At 29.4% G+C, this 21330-nt stretch overlaps 1 protein-coding gene across 1 annotated transcript in view; it reads right to left on the minus strand.

Annotated features, from left to right (window-relative positions):
• Tecrl (trans-2,3-enoyl-CoA reductase like) overlaps positions 1-21330 on the minus strand; it is an 82208-nt gene that overhangs the window by 51534 nt on the left and 9344 nt on the right. The window contains exon 2 of the mRNA XM_027947344.3: positions 10646-10697. Within this exon, the coding sequence (XP_027803145.1) occupies positions 10646-10697 (52 nt within the window). The remainder of the gene's footprint in view (positions 1-10645; positions 10698-21330) is intronic.

Here is a 21330-nt window from a genome sequence, read left to right on the forward strand (position 1 = left end):
ATGAACCTTGACAGGCAAATGGCAGTCCCTTCCTTATAGTTTATTCTCTTATGATTTAGCAAACAATCATATATCAAATAGGTAAATAGAATTTTCAACACTTATATGAACATTCAATGACAGTAAGCAATATAAATTTGGCCAGTATTTTAAAGTAGGCACAGAGAGAAGAGTCCATTTTAAATGCCAAATGTAGCTTGGAAATCAAACATGTTCCAGGGGTTTATATTGTAGTTTATATTGAAGCCACAAAGAAAATATAGGTTTAAGAAATTTAAGGGATGTACTAACAGCAAGGACCTTTTAGTGGAAATAATCAAGTAGGCTTATAGATAAGATTATTTTATTATGCTTCTATGTCACTATGCAAATTTCAAAATACAAAACATTAGTGATGTATCACAAGAAACTACCTTCTGAGTAATGTATTGTTACATATCATTATTAACATTATATAATATCTAGTAAAGTGGGATAGATTTGAAATGTCGCCTTGTCTCAAGGATATTTTTCACCAAATTTACAGACCTTGATATTATACTGGTAGATGATACACATTTTAGATATTTTTTAGTGCAACTTAGAACTATAGAAGTAAATAAATCATTGGTTTCCCTGAAATTTGTAAGTTAGGAAACTACTTTCCTCAGAATTTCTTGTTTTAAATTTACACATTTTTAATTAATGTAAAAGAATTGTTACTTTGAAATATTCTGACAAATGCCTACAAGAATCAAGAGAAAACCTGTGACCATATGACTACAAAGAGTAACATTAATAATCCTAATATAAAATAAAAATTTCATAATTTTGACAAAGCCTTTAGTAATATATTCTAGAATATTATTGTTTGTGCAAAAAAGGAAAAATATAGCAAATACAAAATAATCAGATACTAGAATTCTTCCCATTTAAATGAGTACCAATTTATATTGCAATATAATATAAAAATATGTACATGAATATACAACAAAATTTTATAGTAATATAAATATGATCAGTATTTTAAAGTAGATCCAATAAGGCAAGGTCCAGTTGCAATAAAAATAATATAAAATAAAATTTGGTCAATTATAGCTACTGAGTGACAAAATTATGACACTCCTCTTTTATAAAATTGAAGAAAAATTAACAGTATGCTATATAAATTATATAAAGAACTTATGAAGTATGCCAAATAAAGAATAGAATCTCTGTTTAATTTTAAATTGATAAAATGCAATTCCTGAAAACTTTTTTTTCTGAGAAAGTTTCATGTTCACTGAGGATTCAACTACCTAATGGATTTCTTTTGCTGTGACCAGCTGGGGAAGAGAAAAAAGAAGAATGGAATTTGTTTTCTTTGTGTTCAGTAGGCACACTTGTTTAGATTTCTTCGATGACCAGAGCATCAATGCTAATTTTTTTGTTAATTTATTGCAATCTTCAAATTTATATATAGTATCAAAAGAGTTGTTATTACTACCAACTAGCTAAAAGTTATTAATGAACCTTTTATGTTCCTAGAAAGTTCCTAGAATAATCATTTTCCCCATAGTTTTCACAAAATGTAATCATAACAGTTGCAAAGAATAAACATAAATTACTTGCTAACTTATCCCCTTTTTCCATCTAAATTTTCGATGAGGGTAATCATTTCTCTTGCTGAATAAACCATGAGAGAAAATATTAGCTACAATTTGATTTAATAGTATTCAAATTGTTTTGTCACTTCTTTCTTTGGTTGCATAAACCAGTTTTCTAACTTATTTTTGGTGAGAAATCAGGAGATTCTTGGGTAAAAGTCTCCCCCAGTGTGGAAGAACACTAGAGAACACCCATTATTCCATACTATGTGTGATAAATCTTTCTGTTCTGTTATCTTTGTCCTGAATTACTAGTCTTTAAACTTTCAAAGTTTAGTATCTTTTTTATATCCCCTAGCCCTTGGCAAAGATTTATATGCTTCTCAACTGCCTTAATAAATTATATATTCCTTTGTGTGGTTAAAATTAATTTCATTGTTTTTCCCTTGCTTTTCTTCCCATGGTTCTTTACAGGAACTGCAGAGACAAGTAATCCAATAGATAATAAATGTTGAAACTTTTATGGTGTTGTCAACCAATAGATAACAAAGAATTCATGGAAAAAATGATTTTGCTTTTTCTTTCAGAAACTTATTTTTTTGACACAGAGTCAGTGTACAAATTACATTGCAATTGCTCATCATCCATTGACTTTTTACATTAGCTCATATGCCACTAGTCTCACAGGAAAAGATTACATTAGCAAGTTCGAGGCATATTTGCATTGTTCCTTATTTCTACTGACAGCTGGTTTTACGAATTACTAGCATCCCTGTGCTCTTAACTTAGTAACGAATAACTCATTGTGAACTGTGATTAGATTTACATTATTCTTATTCATTACACATTTCCTAAAATGAACTTTCTAGTTCCCGGTTTAAATTTGAGAACTAATGATAGCTTTTCCCCAATAAAATAACCAGTATTGTTTGGACATCTAAAATTGGTGACAAATAGAAAATATAAAAGTGGTAACAGAAGTTGGTTTTAGGACAGGTACAGAGACATATTGTCTCTGTGTAAATCACAGCTCTGACTTTTATTAGCTATGTGATCTTGAGCAAGCCTTACAAATTTGTTTAAAGAATTTTATTCATTAAATGAAAATTATTATTGTACTTAAGTGATTATAGGGTTGTCATGATATTTTAGAAATTTCCTACATGGAAATATATTAGGAGGTTCATGGCAATGAGTAAGAGTTTTATAAAATTTAATAAAATTTTCTCTTATTTAAAATGTTAATGCAAAATAGCTAAACTAGAACACTCAGTATTGTAAGCACAGTACTTGATGGCAACGCTCAAATTTGATGTTAACAATCATTCTAAAATGTAAAAACACATGAGAGTATAAATTAGGATATTCAGGGCAATTCTCATATAGGAAGAAAGTACATAAGTCTTGATAACTAAGTGTTTTTTTAAAAATAAAGAAATCTCATTAACTGGTATAAAAAGGCATGAGCAAACATGGAAAAATTAATAAGAGTACTCGGCCTAGGAGAAAATTTAAATTAAATAAACAATTTTCTAAAGGCAATTCAACTGTCTAAAAAACCAAGAAACAATAATGTTTTAATCATTTGTGGAAAATAAGAAAATTAACAAAGAGAAACTTGCTTGAATAAGAAATGTTGATTTTGAAGTATTGAGGGACAGTTTTGTTTTTGGAAGTAAATTGTCCTAAGAAAACACATTTTACCAATCCCAGAAGATGACAAAAATTGAGAGAGTTGTGTAAATATCTGAGTGATAATGTTTGAGGAGCACAAGGATGCTAATAATTTATAGATCTGAGGACAGAAAAATAAATGGTAACAAGACTAACATCAAAAGACAAAAGCTCGCTTTATTCCTAACACTTCACAGTTTCTTTCTGATATCTTAAACACACATTTTTTTACATTAACTTTGACAAATATATGCCAAGTTCACACAAAATTTTGGAGCAGAATATATGTAAAGTACTCTTCTACATAGTGGTTTTATTTATAATGACTTTCTTTATTTACTCTTTATTTATCCTAAATGATTTTGATAATTTTAGAAGAAACATTATCTGAAAACACTATAAAACATAGATTACTTAATAATTGATAAAAAGAATATTGCAATTTTAATCTCAAGAAACTTTCCATAGTATTTACCACTATCTACAAAGAAAACTAGTATTTGTTTGGTACATATACTCACTTGAATCAAAATCTCACATGGTTCATCTTGCTAGTTCTGTGTAAATTTTAATATGTTTTCAAAATATAATTATTCACATAATTTAAAGAATAATATTAAAAGGTATATGATTTGCCAGTTCAGAAAGTTTGAATTGTAATATTCTTCAAATACTCATTGCTTTTTATATTTCACCTAACTTCAAAAACATGGTTTAAATTACACTGTTTTTATCCCCACTAAACAATCATTAAAGTGATCATACATTACTAATAAAAGCCAAATGGATCTATAAATTGGTTAATTTTTTTTATTTTAAACATAATCAAATAAAGACATATTGTACATTAAGATAAATTACATTTAAAATAGAAAATAAAAGATAGTAGTTGACTTGAATAACCTGAAACCATAATATGACAGTTCTAGAATATGTAATAAAAAATAAATGTGAAGTTTTTAAAATCTTTATTGAAATTTTAAAATATAGTTACACATTTTGTGTCACAGTGTCACCTGGACTCACATAATACTTTATAGAAATATCCAGGGTCATAATTGGTAATGAAAAATACAACAATAGCATGGTTAGTTTCAATAGCTTTAAGATTCAAGAATTTATTGAACACTCTTTTAATGTCTTTTATGAGCACAGTTTTAATCTTTAAAAGACTTATTTATTCTGTGACCTTTTCTACTTTTTCAAAATCTTCTCTTCTTGATACTATTTTAATTATACAAAATATATAAATAGCCTGGTGCAGTGCCCCATGCTTATGATGCCAGATACTCAGGAGGCTGAGGCAGGAGGATCACTCAATTTTTATAATAATGTTTATTCTGTGCAACTTTTATGAGAAAGTGAGAATTAATAGGGCATGAAATACAGGGACATTGTGTGAAGATTGCCAGATTTCTTTCTTTCTTTTTTTTTTTTTTTTACCTTCTGCACTGTTTTATTTTTTTTATTGGTTGTTCAAAACATTACAAAGCTCTTGACATATCATATTTCATACCTTAGATTCAAGTGGGTTATGAACTTCCATTTTTACCCCAAATCAGAAAGATTTCTAAGAGATATTTGAAGATACAAGGAGAGTAGTGATAATTACAAGTGTTAAGGGGCACATGTGTAGAGATAAAGAAAGACTAACAGAGTAGTCCTAGTAGAGGTAACTTCATGCATTTTTTGAAGCATTGAGGGAGGACAACAAAAGAAATAGGTGAAGTTACATGTTTGCATGTGTAAGCACAACATATGATGAATTTCACAGCTGTTTCTCTTTCATGGAGGCCATTGCTCTTTCCTTCGTATCAATGCACACATTAAGTGTGGTTTCCTCATTTCTGTTTCTTTAGAGTCATCTAAATGGTGATTCTTACAAAAACAAAGAACTAAAAATTGTTAACCTTGGAAGAGCATTGAGATAATCATTGTAAAGGGGTAGAAAAAATAACAGCCAAATAAACTCTAAAATAAAAGAAATGTAAAGCTTATGTTGGAGAAGTGGTAGAGAGACAAAATATCAAGATCACTATCACTTAGGAAAAACTAAGGGAACAAAGGTTAGAGATAAAATAAAGGAAACACAGTGTTTGAAAGCACAGGGTTATGATAAAAGTTGTTTATTTATTCATTTACTTATAAGATTAGTCCTGAAAATGAAGAGTATCAGTAAAACCAAAAGAAAAAATATCTATTAGGTGTTAAAAACTCTAGGAGTAAGTTTGTAAAAATTTGATATTGCGGTTTTGTATATGTATGATTATTCTTTTTATATATGTTTTAGAATTCAATGTTATCTTGTTTTAAAATACACTAAGTATATAAGATCTTAAAACAATGAACAGATAATTTTTAAAAAGTTACCATTGTCCAAATCATTCCAGATTCTAATGTTAGCAGTATTTTTAAATGTCTTTTATGTTTTGGCAAGCATATTAAGTATAATATATAAAACTGAATTGATTTTTAAATATTTTTTGTAATGTAGTGCAGCAAAATATGCTTTTGTGTTTCTATCATTTATGACAACTAAAGAACAGTAAGATTTTGAAAGATAGTATAATAAATGCAAAAAATGCTGAAAATTATTTCTCTTTTTCTAGTTTATTTTATGATTTATTTTTTGTGGTATAGGGGGATTGAACCCAGTAGTGTTCTACCACTAAGCCAAATATTCAACATTTTTTAATTTTTAAGATAGGATCTCCTTAATTTGCATATGCTAATTTTGGGACTTGGGGCCCTCCTGCCTCAGCCTCTCAGTAGCTGGAATTACAGATCTGTACCACCATGCCTGAGTATTTATAGCCTTTAAATAAATTTGTATAACTGTCAAAGTTAAGAGAATTTTTTAAAAAGTATAAAGGTCAGAGTTTAAATAAGCGTCTTAACGTCTCAAACTATGCCTGCAAAAGAAAATGATCATGGTCAACCAATCCTTAAGTCTTACTATAGCTATTGCAACTAACCATGTTATTGCTAATTTTTAATTAGCAAGTTTATGCATTCAGATATTTCTAAGATTTTCTAAATGTTGCTTGGCTTCATTTTTTTTTCTAATTAATAGAAATGGGCCCCAATCACATAAACACCAAAATTCTCAATCTAGTATTTAAGGTTTTACATAACTGTAATGTGTGTATACCATCATAAAATAAGCCATAGTTTTCTTTTAAGGTGATTGTTTATACACATAATGTTTTTAGTCCCCCTTTTTGACCCTGTGACCAAAATAGCTAAGAAGAACAATTTTATAGGAGGAAAAGTTTATTCCAGGTTCACAGTTTCAGAGGTTTTATTCTGCAGACAGCTGTTTCCATTGCTCTTGGCTCAAGTAAAGCATTTCAGGACATGGCCATGAGAAAGCCGAGTAAGAGAGCTCCATTACTCTTCCTCCAGCCAGACCCTGCCTGCCTACAGTAACCATCCAGCTAATTCCTATTAGGGGATAAATGCACTGATTAGCTTAAAACTCTCATAATCTAATAAACTTTCATAAATTTCTCCTGTAAACTTTCATAAATTGTCTCACAAGAGCTTTTGGGGGACACCTAATACTTAAACCATAAAAAGTAGATTAAACTTAGATGTCATTTTTAGACAATAAATATACTTATTACCTTGTCATAATTTTTACAGTGCAATCATTTTGTTATATCTTTTGATCTTTCAGTTTAAAAAGAAATCATTTTCAAATGTCTTCTCATTTCTACAATCCAAGATCAATTTATTTTTTAATGTCTTTTTATTTTATTTTAAAAATATTTTGTTAGTTAATTATAGTTGTGCATAATAGTAGGGTTTATTTTGACATGCTCCTTCATGCACGGAATACAATTTGTTCCATTTCAGTCTCCAGGACTTTCTCTTTTCCTTCTCTTCTTTCTTTCTCTATTCCCCTTCATCTAATCTATTGGTCTTCCTTATATTTATTGATTGATTTTAAGTTGGTGCTTTAGAATATACATAAGAGTGAAATTCACTGTGGTAAATTCATATATGTACATAGCATAATTTGGTTAATGTTATTCCTCAGTTTCTCCTTTTTTTGCAATCTTCACCCCTACCCCCTTCTTCTACTCCATGGATCTCCCTTCTATTGTCTCATTTTGCTTCCATATTTTATTATGGTTTCCAAACATGGAAGAAAACATTTAACTCTTGAGTTTCTGACTTGGGTTTACTTCACTTAACATGATGTTCTCCAGTTACATCCATTTACCAGCAAATGCCATAATTTCATTCTTTTTTATTGCTAAGTAAAATTCCATTCTGTATATATACCACATTTTCTTTTATCCATTCTTCTGTTGATAGGCACCTGGGCTGAATTCATAAGTTCACTATTGTGAATTGTGCTCCCATGAACATTAATGTGTCTCTAACACTCTATACTCTGATTTTATTTATTTTGGGTAAAAACCAAGGAGTGGGATGACTGGGTCAAAAGAAGAGTTCCATACCCCATTTGTCAAGGAATTCTAAAACTGCTTTTCAAAGTGGTACTAATTTGTAGTCCTATCTATCAACAATGTCACAGTGTACCTTTACTCCACTATTTCTTATTATTTGTGTTCCTTATGATTGCCATTGTAATTGAGTGAGATGAAATCTCAGTATAGTTTTGATTTGCATTTCCATGATTGCTACATGTAGTGAATATATATATATATATATATATATATATATATATATATATATATATATATATATATATATATTTGTTGGCCATAGGTAATTCTTCTTTAAAAAAAAATGTTTAGTTCTTTTGCCCATTTATTGATGGAGTTACTTGTTTTTGCCTGTTGGGGCCTATGTTTACCACAGAGCTACAACTGTATGAAAAAACAGTCTTGTGATTCTGATCTTGTGGAATTTCAGTGTATGTGGCAAATTGAAATGAGGAAATGATTTACACATTCGTGCCTGAAAGGTCCCAAGATATGGCTTCCGCAAACACAAAGAATAACTCCCCAGCAACAGGGGCACACATATCTCTGATTGGCTCCTGCCTTTGCCCACCCCTTCTCTTCTTTCTTTCACTATGTAAGTCCTCCCACTCTGCAATTAAAGTGCAGTTGCTGTGTAATCTCCGCTGGGTGGCTGGCCGGGTTGTGGACACTGACCCTCTGGCTCCGCCCGGAGACACTAGCTGGTCTAGCGATTCTCCCCAACCCCTGTCTGAGGGCGGTTCTGACATTTGCCATTAAGATTTTTGAGTTATCTATATATTCTGGAAAATAATCCCCCATTGGAGGAGTAGCTGACAAAGATTTCTGGCATAATTCGTAGGTCATTGATCCACTTTGAATAGATTTCTGTGGAGGGTGAAAGATAGGGATATCTTTCATATTTCATTTTCCTAGAACATATAGATATCTTCTTTTCCTAGCATCATTTGATAACAAGGGTATCTTTTCTCCAATATATGATTTTGGCACCTTTGTCAAGTATCAGATGACTGTATTTATGTGGTTCTGTCCATTTTTCTTCTATTCTATTGGTATTTAGTTTTAATCTCATTACAATGCTGTGCTATTTTCTTTCTTTTTAATTTTTGTCTCTTTTTTTAAATTATCAGTACTTGCCTCCTCAAGAATTTAAAATTATGTAAGAATTTTTTTAAAGAATTCTATTTCTTCCCATATATGTTTCCCATATATTGTTCCAATTCTAAATTCTAAACAGTTGTTCCCCAAAATGTTTACAATTTTTTGTTACATTGGTTATATGAGCCTTTTTTTTGAAGGCTAATGACAATCTTCTACCTTCTCTGAAGTAGTCGTTATTCCTGAGATGATGCTATATTTACAGAAAGTATTCCGTACTGTACGTATTCTATATTTTTCTTAAAAGAAAATAATGAAATCTCATTTTTCTCTTCAATATTATTAAATGGCTTAATACATTTAATTGTCAACTTCAAGATTATTTTTACAAAAGAAGCATTGTTCAAGAAAGTCCCATTTTTTTAAGTGCTCTCTAGCAAAACTAATATGAAATAAACACCATAAGTTAACCCCAGTGATTTTTGTCATTATGATTGAAATTATAATCAATGATAGTAAATACACCACTTTTTTTGGGGGGGGGGATACTTAAAACAGGAGAAAGTAGGCATGTATTGGGTCATCAGTAGTTGTAAAATGTCTGTATTTTCCATTTAATTTTTTTCTGTACAAAATAAAAGTGCTCAAAAAATAAAGTGAGTAAAAAACATGGTTCCAAGTAATTACAGACATTTTTACAATGTTTAACGATTACAATAAATTTCATTAAAAAGATATAAAAACAAAAATCTACAAAAAGTATACCAAATATAAATATTTTAAGTAAATTGTAATGAACCCTGTTCAGAAAGTAATCATAGTTATTAATGGCATTCACAGGTAAATGGATGGCACTGGAGAAGATAATGCTAAGTGGAGTTAGCCAATCCCCAAAAAACAAATGCTGAATATTTTCTCTGATATAAAAAGGCTGATTCATAACAGGGTAGGCAGGGGGAGCATGGGAGGAATAGATAACTCTAGATAGGGTGGGGGGATAAAAAGGAGTGGGCACAGGGTTAGCAAGGATGGTGGAATGTGATGGACATCATTATCCAAAGTACATGCATGAAGACATGAATTGGTGTAAACATATTTTATATACAACCAGAGATATGAAAAATTGTGCTGTATATGTGTAATAAGACAATAGACACTAGTATTGCTATATATATATATATATATATATATATATATATAGCCATATAACCAATGTGATCCTGCAACCTGTACACTTAGAAAAATTAGAATTCATACCCCATTTGAATAAAATGTATGACATGTCAAGATCATTGTATTGTCATGAGCAACTAATAAAAAATTAAAAAAAATTTAAAAAAGAGTTGTAAGGCATTCTGCTGTCATTTATTTTTTAAAAATTAATTTAAAAAATACCTCTAATACACAAATTAAAGAATAACAAATACAAAAATAAAATTAAGTAATAAAATATGCATGTTTCTATTAAGAATTTCTATGTGGAAAAAATTTGACCAGTATAAATAATGGAATAAAATATTTGCTTATATAAATACTTTACGTCAATTAATGACTTTTATTCTTTTAGGATAAAATAAATTTAAATGATGAAAAGAAATAATTTATGATAAAGTAAAATGGGTGAAATAAATAAAATAATACTAATAAACAAAAATATATTGCTGAAGAATAAAGCACAAATTTGTGTTAAACGTGAAAATATTTACAGTGAAGAAGAATTAACTCTTAGTTCCCTGCGAAAATATGATTTCTATAACTCTTGCTATCACAATATTTAACTTATTTTTATACATAAATTAGAGCTATTTTGAAAGAAAATAATACATATTCTAAATTATATGTACAACTTACATGTTTTATGAAACTTTTGTTTAACATCATGAATAGTAGCTCTTTGTGTCACCTGAAAAAGGAAAAGAGAAAACATAAGAAAAAGTGTTAATTTTTTTCTATACATTTAAGAAGGAAATATATTTTAATATGAATAGGGAATAATCTTTTTATAAAGTAAGCATATTTAGTTTGTTTAGCTTTTAATTACTGCTAATTTGCCATCTTGATACATTACAAATAATAACATATCTTTTAAAAATTATATTTATGGATATCAATAATTATGTTATTTTATGAGTTTAGTCAAAGATTTATCTCTAAAACATATTTTGCAATTTTCTCTGTCCTAAACATCCAGTTTCTGTCTTCAAAATTCATGAAATTAGCAATTAAAAATATGACATAATGCACAAGGAAGTATAAGAACATGAAATTGATTTATGTAGCATAGAAGGAAATGTTTGTCAGATTTAGCATGTGAAAAATCACCTTTAGAAGCCCCATGTTTATGTTACTAAAATCTCCAGCTAAATATTTGAAAGGTCCATTAAAATACATTCAAGGTATGGTATTTGGATCCTTTAACTGAATAATGGTTTGACCAAATTTTTGTCTTAATTTACTAAAACTACCTCTTTAAAGTATAAAAATGAATAAAAGAAAATTTTACTCATCTAAATTATAAAGTTCTTAAAGATGATATTACCATAAAATGGATGAAGCCATCATAGTGGTTTTTGACTTTTTGGCTTTATTCTTATCAAACTCTCAAATTGGAATTCACATCCTCCAGCTCTGATTATTTTCATTTGATCACTTAATAAAATATATATCTTTTCTCTGAATATGAATAGAAGCTTGATGAAATATATGATAATTATACAAGCATGTATTTTACTTATTTGTGCTACATTAAGATAGCTTTAACTCTATTATGGAAGAGTTAAGTGAAAAATGCATAGTCAAGCATATAATAATTGACCAGGCAATTCTTATTAATATTATTAATTTTATTCTAATAATGAATAAATAAATAAAAATTATCATATTCTTTGGCTTAATAAGACTACAAAGATTCAGCAAATTGTGAGAATTATTTTTATTTATTTAATTATGTGGTTAATTTATGAGAAAATTTATAAGAAAATTGTAAGATTTAAGCCTTAGGCAATGATATTAATTCTCATTTATGTGAAAAATTCTGTAAATATAAAAATTTTTGATATTTTATATCATTACTCTTCTCTAAAACATTTTAGAAAATATTAGAAAACTAGTTTATAGAGAATGTAATATACATTTATATGTTTTGCACTTTGTATTTAATTGCAATTTTTATGATTGACATCTAATACTTATTTTTTTTAAAACATGACTTATTTTAATAGACTCCATTGTTTTATCTCAGTTATTTATTCACTCATCACTTTTATGTTACTTCTTCTAAGAGGGTAGCCTAAAACCTGTGCTATTCCTAGAGTAACAAATATTTGTCCATCAGTTTTTTCAAGGGCTCCCAGATTTTGAAAACATTTGATGAGCAACAACCTCTCAATAAGGATTTAGTGTGTGTTCCTTTGGCACCTTATGAGGGTAACTTATTTTATATTTGTTCAACCTATAAGGATTTTGAGGACAATGACCTGCTGTGACTGTAAATTGTGTGCCAACAGTTAGTATTCTGCAAAGCACATAATGAAATTTTAGCTTTTGTAAAAGTAAACAATGAATTTATGTAAATTCATGTGAAAAGAGTATACGAATTCACATTCATTAATCAGATTAGCAATATCTTTCTTAAATGGAATACTATGCTATTTTTTTATATCATAATAATTTGAATGACCACCTTTTAATTCTATATAGGACTTTTTTTTCCCCCCTCAAAGCTGCACTCCTTTAAGCTAAGATTATGTTTTCCTGAAAGAAACCTACATGTTGAATGGGATTGTATTAAAACTAACAACAAATTTTTTCTTAAATTTCATGTCAGAAAAGTTCTGATCTGAATGAGTTTTTGAGATCTGCCCTTTCTACAGCGCTTTTAGACAAAAACTTAAGAAAAAATTAACCACTAATTGATTCAGACATCTACTCAATTAGCCACAAGACTGTGCTTATCTGCCCTTTCAGTCCTTTAGTTGTACTCAGAACACAAAGAGACTATGATAATTAACAGAGCACATAAGACCTTTTGATTGTTAAATTGATGTCCCAGTGGCTTCATCAGGGAGTTTATTCATAATAACTTCTATTTTGTAGCCAGATTTTAGCATCTTAAAAAGGACAAATTAGCATCACAGTAATTTATTCATTTTCATAAATCACAACTAATTACACAAATGGGAAAAATAAGTATTTCTGCATTGGCCACCCCAAAACTCTCTTTATTAATATTAATTTTTCATCAGAGGAAATTGAAACATAAAACAGTAAATAGAAAGGTAAATGGTACTTGTTAGTTGACCCCAAAATTCACTTTTAAATTTTAACTGATTATAGTTGACATTTGGTGCATTATTACTTTATCTCATATTTCATTTCATGGACACGAAAAAGCTTTATCACATTCAAAATAAAGTCTGTTTTAGAGAAAAATTGTCTTGTATTTAGAGAAGGAAGGGCCCCCTGACCCTCCTACCAAGGTTTCCAACCTAATAACACCGAATAAAAGCTGCTTTCAAAAAAGAAGAAAAAAGAAAAGAAAAAAAAAAATGTTTTCCACCAATGACCAGATACAGGAGCTCCTGATTCTTCCCCAATGCTGTCCTGAAACTCCTGCCAGGATATGACTGAGATATAATATTTCTGGAGCGGCAGCAGTGAGTGTCTTGACCATCTTTTGTGAGTCAAGAGTCTAGTTCAGAATGAATTGATGCATGTGTGCAAATCTCCACTTCAAGTGAAAACCCTGGTGCCAGATCAAATAGCTGACAAAATGTGTGCAAAAATCCTGAGATTATACACATCAAGTGACTGTCAGTCTGCATGAACCCACTTCTTTGGCTTTTTAATCTTTACTCCTTGTGCATTGGGAAAGCCAGTCAGGAACACTTGACCTGGGCACTATTTCCCTTATGCTCAAGCATAAACTCCAATAAAATCTCATTTGGTTGCTATTGCTTGTCTCTCCTTGATTTTTATCTCAAAATTGGTCAAATTAATCAAAGACTTTGCTGGTAACAGTAAGAGTGGTACTTTTAAGAGCTAAGATTCCACAATGCTCAGAGCTGGCAATGGTGCTACCACTTCTTTGTAAAAGTTTGGACCACTTTCTTAAACTTCTAAAATTAAGTGATAACTCCAAAATGCTATTGATTCTGCTTAGAGGAATGACAATTAAGTAATATGAAAAACAATAACTATTAGAAATTCATTTGGAAGAGTAATTATAATATGTAAACCAGAAACTGACAGTAAACACAGTGAAGAAAAAATGTCTACAAAAACACAGAAAGAACAGATGGAAAGATAAATTACATATAAATTATTACATACAGAGCTATGAAAATATAACTAAAAAATACTTAGTGCAGGGTAGAAAAGACACTGTACAAATTTTATACACACACACACACACACACAAATATGTGAAATCATAAAATGTGTCATCAATTTCCCTAATGATTCAGGTAACCCCCATTCTAACATACACAGCATCATTTGGGAAAAGACATCAGTTTTCTAAAAAGTAGAACATATCTACTTCTTTAAACATCAAATATTTTCAATTCACCCAATCTGAAAACTCTTCTCACTCTAATATATTTCTTATTTTACTTTGTGGATAAAGGTAATTTAAGTGGTTTGGGGGAAATTGAAGAACTGTTGCAAATTGATAAATTTTAGTAAATATTTGTTCTAATCCTCATCCCATTTCTTCAGGAAGAGATGCTTGCTGTTGCTGGACTTGTCATTTTGACTTACTTTGACTAGTGGAATGTGGACAGTAGAGACAGTATTTCCATTTTAAGCCTTAGTACTTGAAGGGCATTGTATGTTTTTACATACATATCTGGAAGCAATTCACTTCTACCAAGATGAGTACTTACTCTCAAAGCTGTTGGTTCTTATTTCTTGAACTTGTTCCTGCACTTATCTACTATGGATCTCACATCTTTCTTAGAAACCAGATTATTAAAAACTAAGCAAATAAGTTAATAGATTTTGAATGAAGAATCAGGATGTCTTATATGGTTATAGTGAATTAATTTTAGCACATTAATTTTTGAATAAATATGTTTTTCCAGAGAGCCCTAGCTTACTTTTACAGATTTATAATTATTGAAATATTTGTTATCCCTATCTAGACATCCTCCTAGATGCAGTATTTTTTATCTTTACTGTGTTGAACTCAGGCATAGTCATGTGACTTGATTGTCCTGTGAAATGTGACAGGAAGTTACACATTATCATCTAGGTGGAAACTTCTAGAGGCAGCATGGAAGTTTGCTACCACTCTGCTCATTTTTTTGGAAAATTACAAGAACTGCTTAATGAATTTGATGCTAAAACAAAGAGAGCTCAGCACAAGGCCATAGTTCATCCAGATTGGGCATATCACTTGAGAGAGCATTAAACATTAGTTGTAAAACATTATTGATTATTTGAAATCATTACTGAGTGTAAGCTGAAATATACTTTTATTTATTAAATATTTATATATTATAAAATGCTAAGATTTTTTTTATATATATGCAAACTCATATCCTACAACACTGAGAAATACAGATTTAAAATAAATTTTGAAACCAAATTTTAAAAGGTCACTTCAAACTTTGAAGTTATAGTCTTGTGTTTCTTACCTACCCCAAGATTTATGTTACAATTTTTAAAGTACAGACAATGTGAAAGGAGCTCCCGGCAAAAATAATTAGAGAGGAAAATAAACTTTGGAGAGTTCATATTATTAATGGACTGCTTGACATGAAACCACAAAGACAGAGGCTACAATTATTTCTGCCTCATTGACTCAGTGTTCTCATAAATGCTATTATACATTGTCAGCCACTGAAAGTGATCATGTAACTTTCCAAATTTAACTGTGCGTATTGCATGTTCACAAAAGAATTCATTCTGAATACTTAAATTCAGAGTATTTTTCATCTTAAAGAACAATGAACATTTAGCTTTTAGTGTGTTTGAAATTTTGAAAAATGCTTGAAGATTAACTGATATATGAAGCTCTATCACATTCATTATATCACCTTTGTTATCCTGTGTAAAAATAAGTTATTTATGTAGAAGGAGGATATTATTAATGCCATATCCTTAATATCATATTCCAAAATGTATACTCTTAATGCCAAGTTGTTTTTATACCTGCAAACTTATTTCTACAGTTGGATATTTAACATGTCTGCATGGATGTCTCAACTAAGCTCAAATTAAACAGAACTAAATGCAATATGTGTTTGGCCAAGAACTGCTTCCACTCTATTAATGACATCAATAGTCACAAAATTTTTCAAGCCAGAATCATCATCATAGCTGAACTTCATTTTCTAAGAAATTTCATAATTCTATTGATTCAACTTCATATATCTAAAATCAGATCTCTTATGCTGTTTTTTTTTTACACTGAATGTTACCTGCTAGGGCCAGAAATGGTTGCACATGCCTTTTATTCCAGCAACTCTGTAGGCTGAAGTAAACTGATCATAAGTTTGAGGCCAGCATCAGCAACTTAGTGAAGCCCTCCACAGCTTCTTATCTCAAAATAAAAAGGGCTGAGGATGTAGCTCAGTGTTAAAGTGGATTAAATCTCTAGTATACACACACACACACACACACACACACTTTACTTGCTAAAATCTTAGTATATATTAGGCACTCACTAAATATTCATTAAAGAGTTAAAAATCCAATGGTTAGATTATCTATATAATCAATTTGTAACTGCCCTACATGAACAATAACGTTGTAATTCTGACATAGAGTTTTAAATGATGTTTGACATTGACATGTATACAAAGAATTAAGCAGAAGTATTTGACAATGACACAGAAAAACTTTTCTTAATCCTTTTTCTTTGTTATGGATGGTTCTGATGATTAAACTATCTTTAATGATGAACTGACAAATCGTGAAAGCAATTTTAATTTCAATTTAATTTTGTGTACCTGTTAGAATAGTCCAGATTGTGCTGCAAAACTCAGTGGTTTAAAGTAGCCAGTGGTTATTTTCCATACACATAAGACATGTACTCCCAGGATTAGTTAGTAGTATATCCTTCTGCATTTATTTCACAGTGGCATCTGACAAAGCAGTTATCATCTACATTGTTTTGAGGGCAGACACTTTTAGAAAGGTGTAGAATAAGTTTAATTGTTAAAGCTTCCCTGTGTTAATAAATGTATGTCTTCAACCTGCATTTCACAGCAGAAAAAAAAATTACTTCAGTGAGATAGGCAAGTTTACTCCTAACATGCTCCTACATGACAACCAATCAAAAAACACCTTAATAAGACTATTAATATTTACAGAGTTCTCTCTTCTGATCATCAAATATTTGTTACAATATTCTTTATATTTTCAAAATACATTCTCCACATTCTTGTGGAAGTATTGTAAACTTCCTTCTGATCATGGAATCAAGCTCAAATTTCAGAGTCTTTGAATTATCTGATCCTGAGAGTTCTCTTCCTACTCTTTCATGTTTAGGAGTCAACAATGATTTGAGTATTTAAAAAGTCACACCTCTTTTTAGTCCAGACTGATATATATATATATATATATATATATATATATATATATATATATATATGCATATATATATATATATATATACTTGTATATGCATATATATATATATATATATATATATATATATTTTTGACAGTAGGCTCAAACTCTTTTTGTTTGTCTGTTTGACAGCACTTGTGCTATTATGTGAACTCATTTCTTCTAGAACCCATTGCTAAAGGCATACAATAGCAAACCACTGGCAGTGTTAATTTATCCCTACCCATTTTTCCAGATCAGCAAATTCACTAGTTTTGTACTATAATCCATAAGTTAATTTAGGCAATATTTTAGCAATTATTTTACAATTATATCACCAGAGTTTTTATATTTACAGTTTCTGATGATTCCCTCACTCTGTCAAAAAATGATTAAGCTATTGTTGCATTATTTAAATATTACCCCATCACACCATTCCTTGTATGAAGTGGTGCACATGTCAGCATCATATAGGTTATGCTTGACTGACAGACAAACCAAGATATATTAGAATCTCAAAATAATAAAATTTGATTTGTTGATCATGATAGATATTCATCACAAGATTATTCTTTTCCCAGTATCTAAGTCTAGGACTTTAACTGCAAATGTGACCATGACCTATGGGACCACTTACATTAAAAATAGAAGAAAAATCATTCCAATTTTTTGCTTAACTCAAATTTGTGGCAAAAAAATTAATAAGTCTTATCATTACAGAAATTTCCAGTGAGAAACATTTTAAACATAATTATATATAATTTTTAAATTCCTCTGTTAAGAGAGATTGTTATCTATTTATGCCAACTTCATGAGGATATTAAAAATAGAAAAAGGGGTGAGAGTATTTCAGTTTTTTGAGAAATATTGGCTATAAGTTTCCTATTTTTCTGTGTTTTTTAATTCTGACATCTTACACAAAATACCAATAAATATAATAAAGTTAGCATATGTATTGTTAAAGTATCAAACACCATTTGTATCTGGAAGTCACAAATTAAAATATGAATTATTAAAATTATTCACAGGGAAATATTTTAATTATATTAAGTTTGACTTACATTTTAACTATTTTTTAAATGTAACTATGTACAAATTCTTTAAGCTTTTCTTTGACTAAGTTTAATCTCAAAATTAGCAGATAAAGCCATGAAAGACTGCTAAGAAGTCTTGGAATTTTATTTTATTTTTATCCTATAAGGAATTCCAATAAAATATATTGACTCAGTAAAATATGATAAAATAGTCATGTTTCATTGATTTTTGTTAAAAAAAAACACAGTGGTGTTGCATTAAAAAATGGTGGGTTCCTTTTCTTGTGGGAAGCAAATATAAGTGACAAAATATTATGATGTGAAAGTAGATTTTTTATCATTGTGTAGAATAGGTAATATCATATGCAATTCCAAATTATATTATTATGCAACAAAATGTTCAAAAAACTTAAAAATACTTGTATTTGGACACAATACCTTTGTATTTATTTATTTATTTATTTATTTATTTATTATTATTGTTTTTAAATGTGGTGCTTAGATTCGAACCAAGCATCTCAACGTGCTAGGCAAGTGCTCTACCACTGAGCCACAACCTCAGCCCCCAAGATAATTTTAAATGCAAAAGAAGTAAAAGTGTTATCAATAAATACATCAAAAACAAAGACAAAAACAATTATACTGATAAGGGATTTTATTTCTGCTCCGCTAGTCACAGGTTTCTTGGTAGAAAAACAATAGAATTTTAAAGAAACTGAGTTTTTTCGAATGCTATAAGTTAGACAACTTCAATGCTTCATATATATATATATATATATATATATATGTATTTTATATATATATATATATATATATATGTATTTTATATATATATATATATATATATATATATATGTATTTTATATATATATATATATAATGCTATTTTCTGTCACTTCAATAGAAATTAGAATTTTTAATTACAGAAGTAAATTTGCTAGCTAGTTTTGTGTTATATTTAAAATGCTTATTTCACTCTTGTCACATTTTTAAAAATTACTATGTAGAGACATAACATTGGGGAATCATTAATAAAATTGCTAACAGTAATGATTAACATCATTGAATATTTAATAAGTCCTGTACTATTTCAAGACCTTTACCTTTATTAAATAATTTAATTCACACACCAAATTTATGGCTTAAGATATATATTATTTCCATTTTATGGATGTGAAAACTGTGATTCAACATGATTAAATAATTTATCAAAGTCACATAATTAAGCTACAGAGTTGGAATTTGAATGCAAATAGCTGGGTTCCAAACCTTCTTCTTATCCACTACACTACACCGTTCAGCAGGAGAGGGTAAAGTGGGAGTAAAGTTCTTAGAAAGAAATCAGGTTTATACAATGCCAAGAATGCTGATTAAAATATAAATAAATAAATAAATAAATAAATAAATAAATATTCTATAATCACACACACACACACACACAAAAAAACTATTCAACTTTTCTTTCCACTTTAAAATGAAGCATTTTATTTTAGCAATGAACAATTCAGATCTGTGACTGTTTTGGATGTTTACATTCTTACTATCTCAAGAGTTAAAGGAATTCTACATTAAAAATAGCTTTTAAGATGAAGGCATTTTATTAAGAATTTTACTGGGAGATTTCTGAAAGGCAGTAATATAAAATCTGAATCATTTCTTCAGGTTTTATGGTAAAGTCCTGATTAAATTAAGTTCAGATTGTAACTGGATATTATTAAATGAAGCTTCTGAGGAACACATAATAAATCCATATTCAGTGGTGTATACGACAGTATTGACAAACACAAGATTCATTTAGACAGATAGTAATTCATCAAATGTTTTGCTAAAAGAAATTACTAATTACATTAGATTATAATTTTTAACAAGTCAAATAACCAATAACTGCAAAGTTATACACTTCCAAACTTGAAAAAAATATTAAGGGTCTGTTTTAAAGGCATTAAAAATGCATAATGGGAAAACTCAAAAAGAAATAAGAAAAAAGGACAGGTAATAATTCCTTTTGTTTTCACAAAAACATGTTACAATGATGAATTTACAAGAAAGAAGAGGTAGAACATTCCTTGAAGGAATGATTATTTCTCAAATATAATAAGTTATCTAGATGTGGTGCACAATTCAAAACAGATCTTTTACAAACAGAACCAACTTTTGGTAGAAACTAAGTGGGTTCCACATTGATAGGCTTAATGTGGTGACACACAGTTCACTCAGGTTACTCAGTGAAATCCCAGAGGATCAACATGAATTGAAGATTATTTGATGATTGTCAGTTTAAAAATCCACTAATAAAATATTATATACTAATGGTGTTCAACCTGAGGGATTTGCACATATGAAACTTTAAGTGGGAAATGAGTTCACCCTGGCATTCATTTCTGAACTCTTCAGAAGTGTCTCTATTGTACTATGCTTTCTGTTAAAGCTGAAAGGCCAAGGACCTAAGGAACTTAGAGGAGATAATTTCTACTGTAAGAGACTGCCCTTTACTGTTAGATACAACCACATGATAATCTTTCCATGTGCTGAAACTGTTAAAACTGGAAGAGATTTCTAGTTGCTCTCAAATTACTTCAGTAGAAAAGTATCATTTGGGCTCAATCTGCACCTTATCCCTACTTCTATTATAGTTTGTGTTATATTTTCTCCAAATTATTTATAACACAGGATACAATTTAAATGTTATGTAAGTAGCTGCTACACTGTGGTGTTGAGGGAACAATGATACAAACAAACAGTTGATAAATACTCAGTTCAGATACAATTTTTTTTTTCAGTATATTAAATACAGACATAAAAATCTGTGGATGTGGAACACCATATCCACAGAATGGAAGGAAGAAAATCAATATTCTAGGTTTATGACTGTGCAAGATATTTTTGCTACTTCATAATAATCAATTGAATGAGCTTCAGGTGTAATATCATATTCAAATGAAGCTT

The sequence above is a fragment of the Marmota flaviventris genome, chromosome 7 (assembly GCF_047511675.1).
Source record: "Marmota flaviventris isolate mMarFla1 chromosome 7, mMarFla1.hap1, whole genome shotgun sequence".
In the NCBI taxonomy this organism is placed as follows: domain Eukaryota; kingdom Metazoa; phylum Chordata; class Mammalia; order Rodentia; family Sciuridae; genus Marmota; species Marmota flaviventris.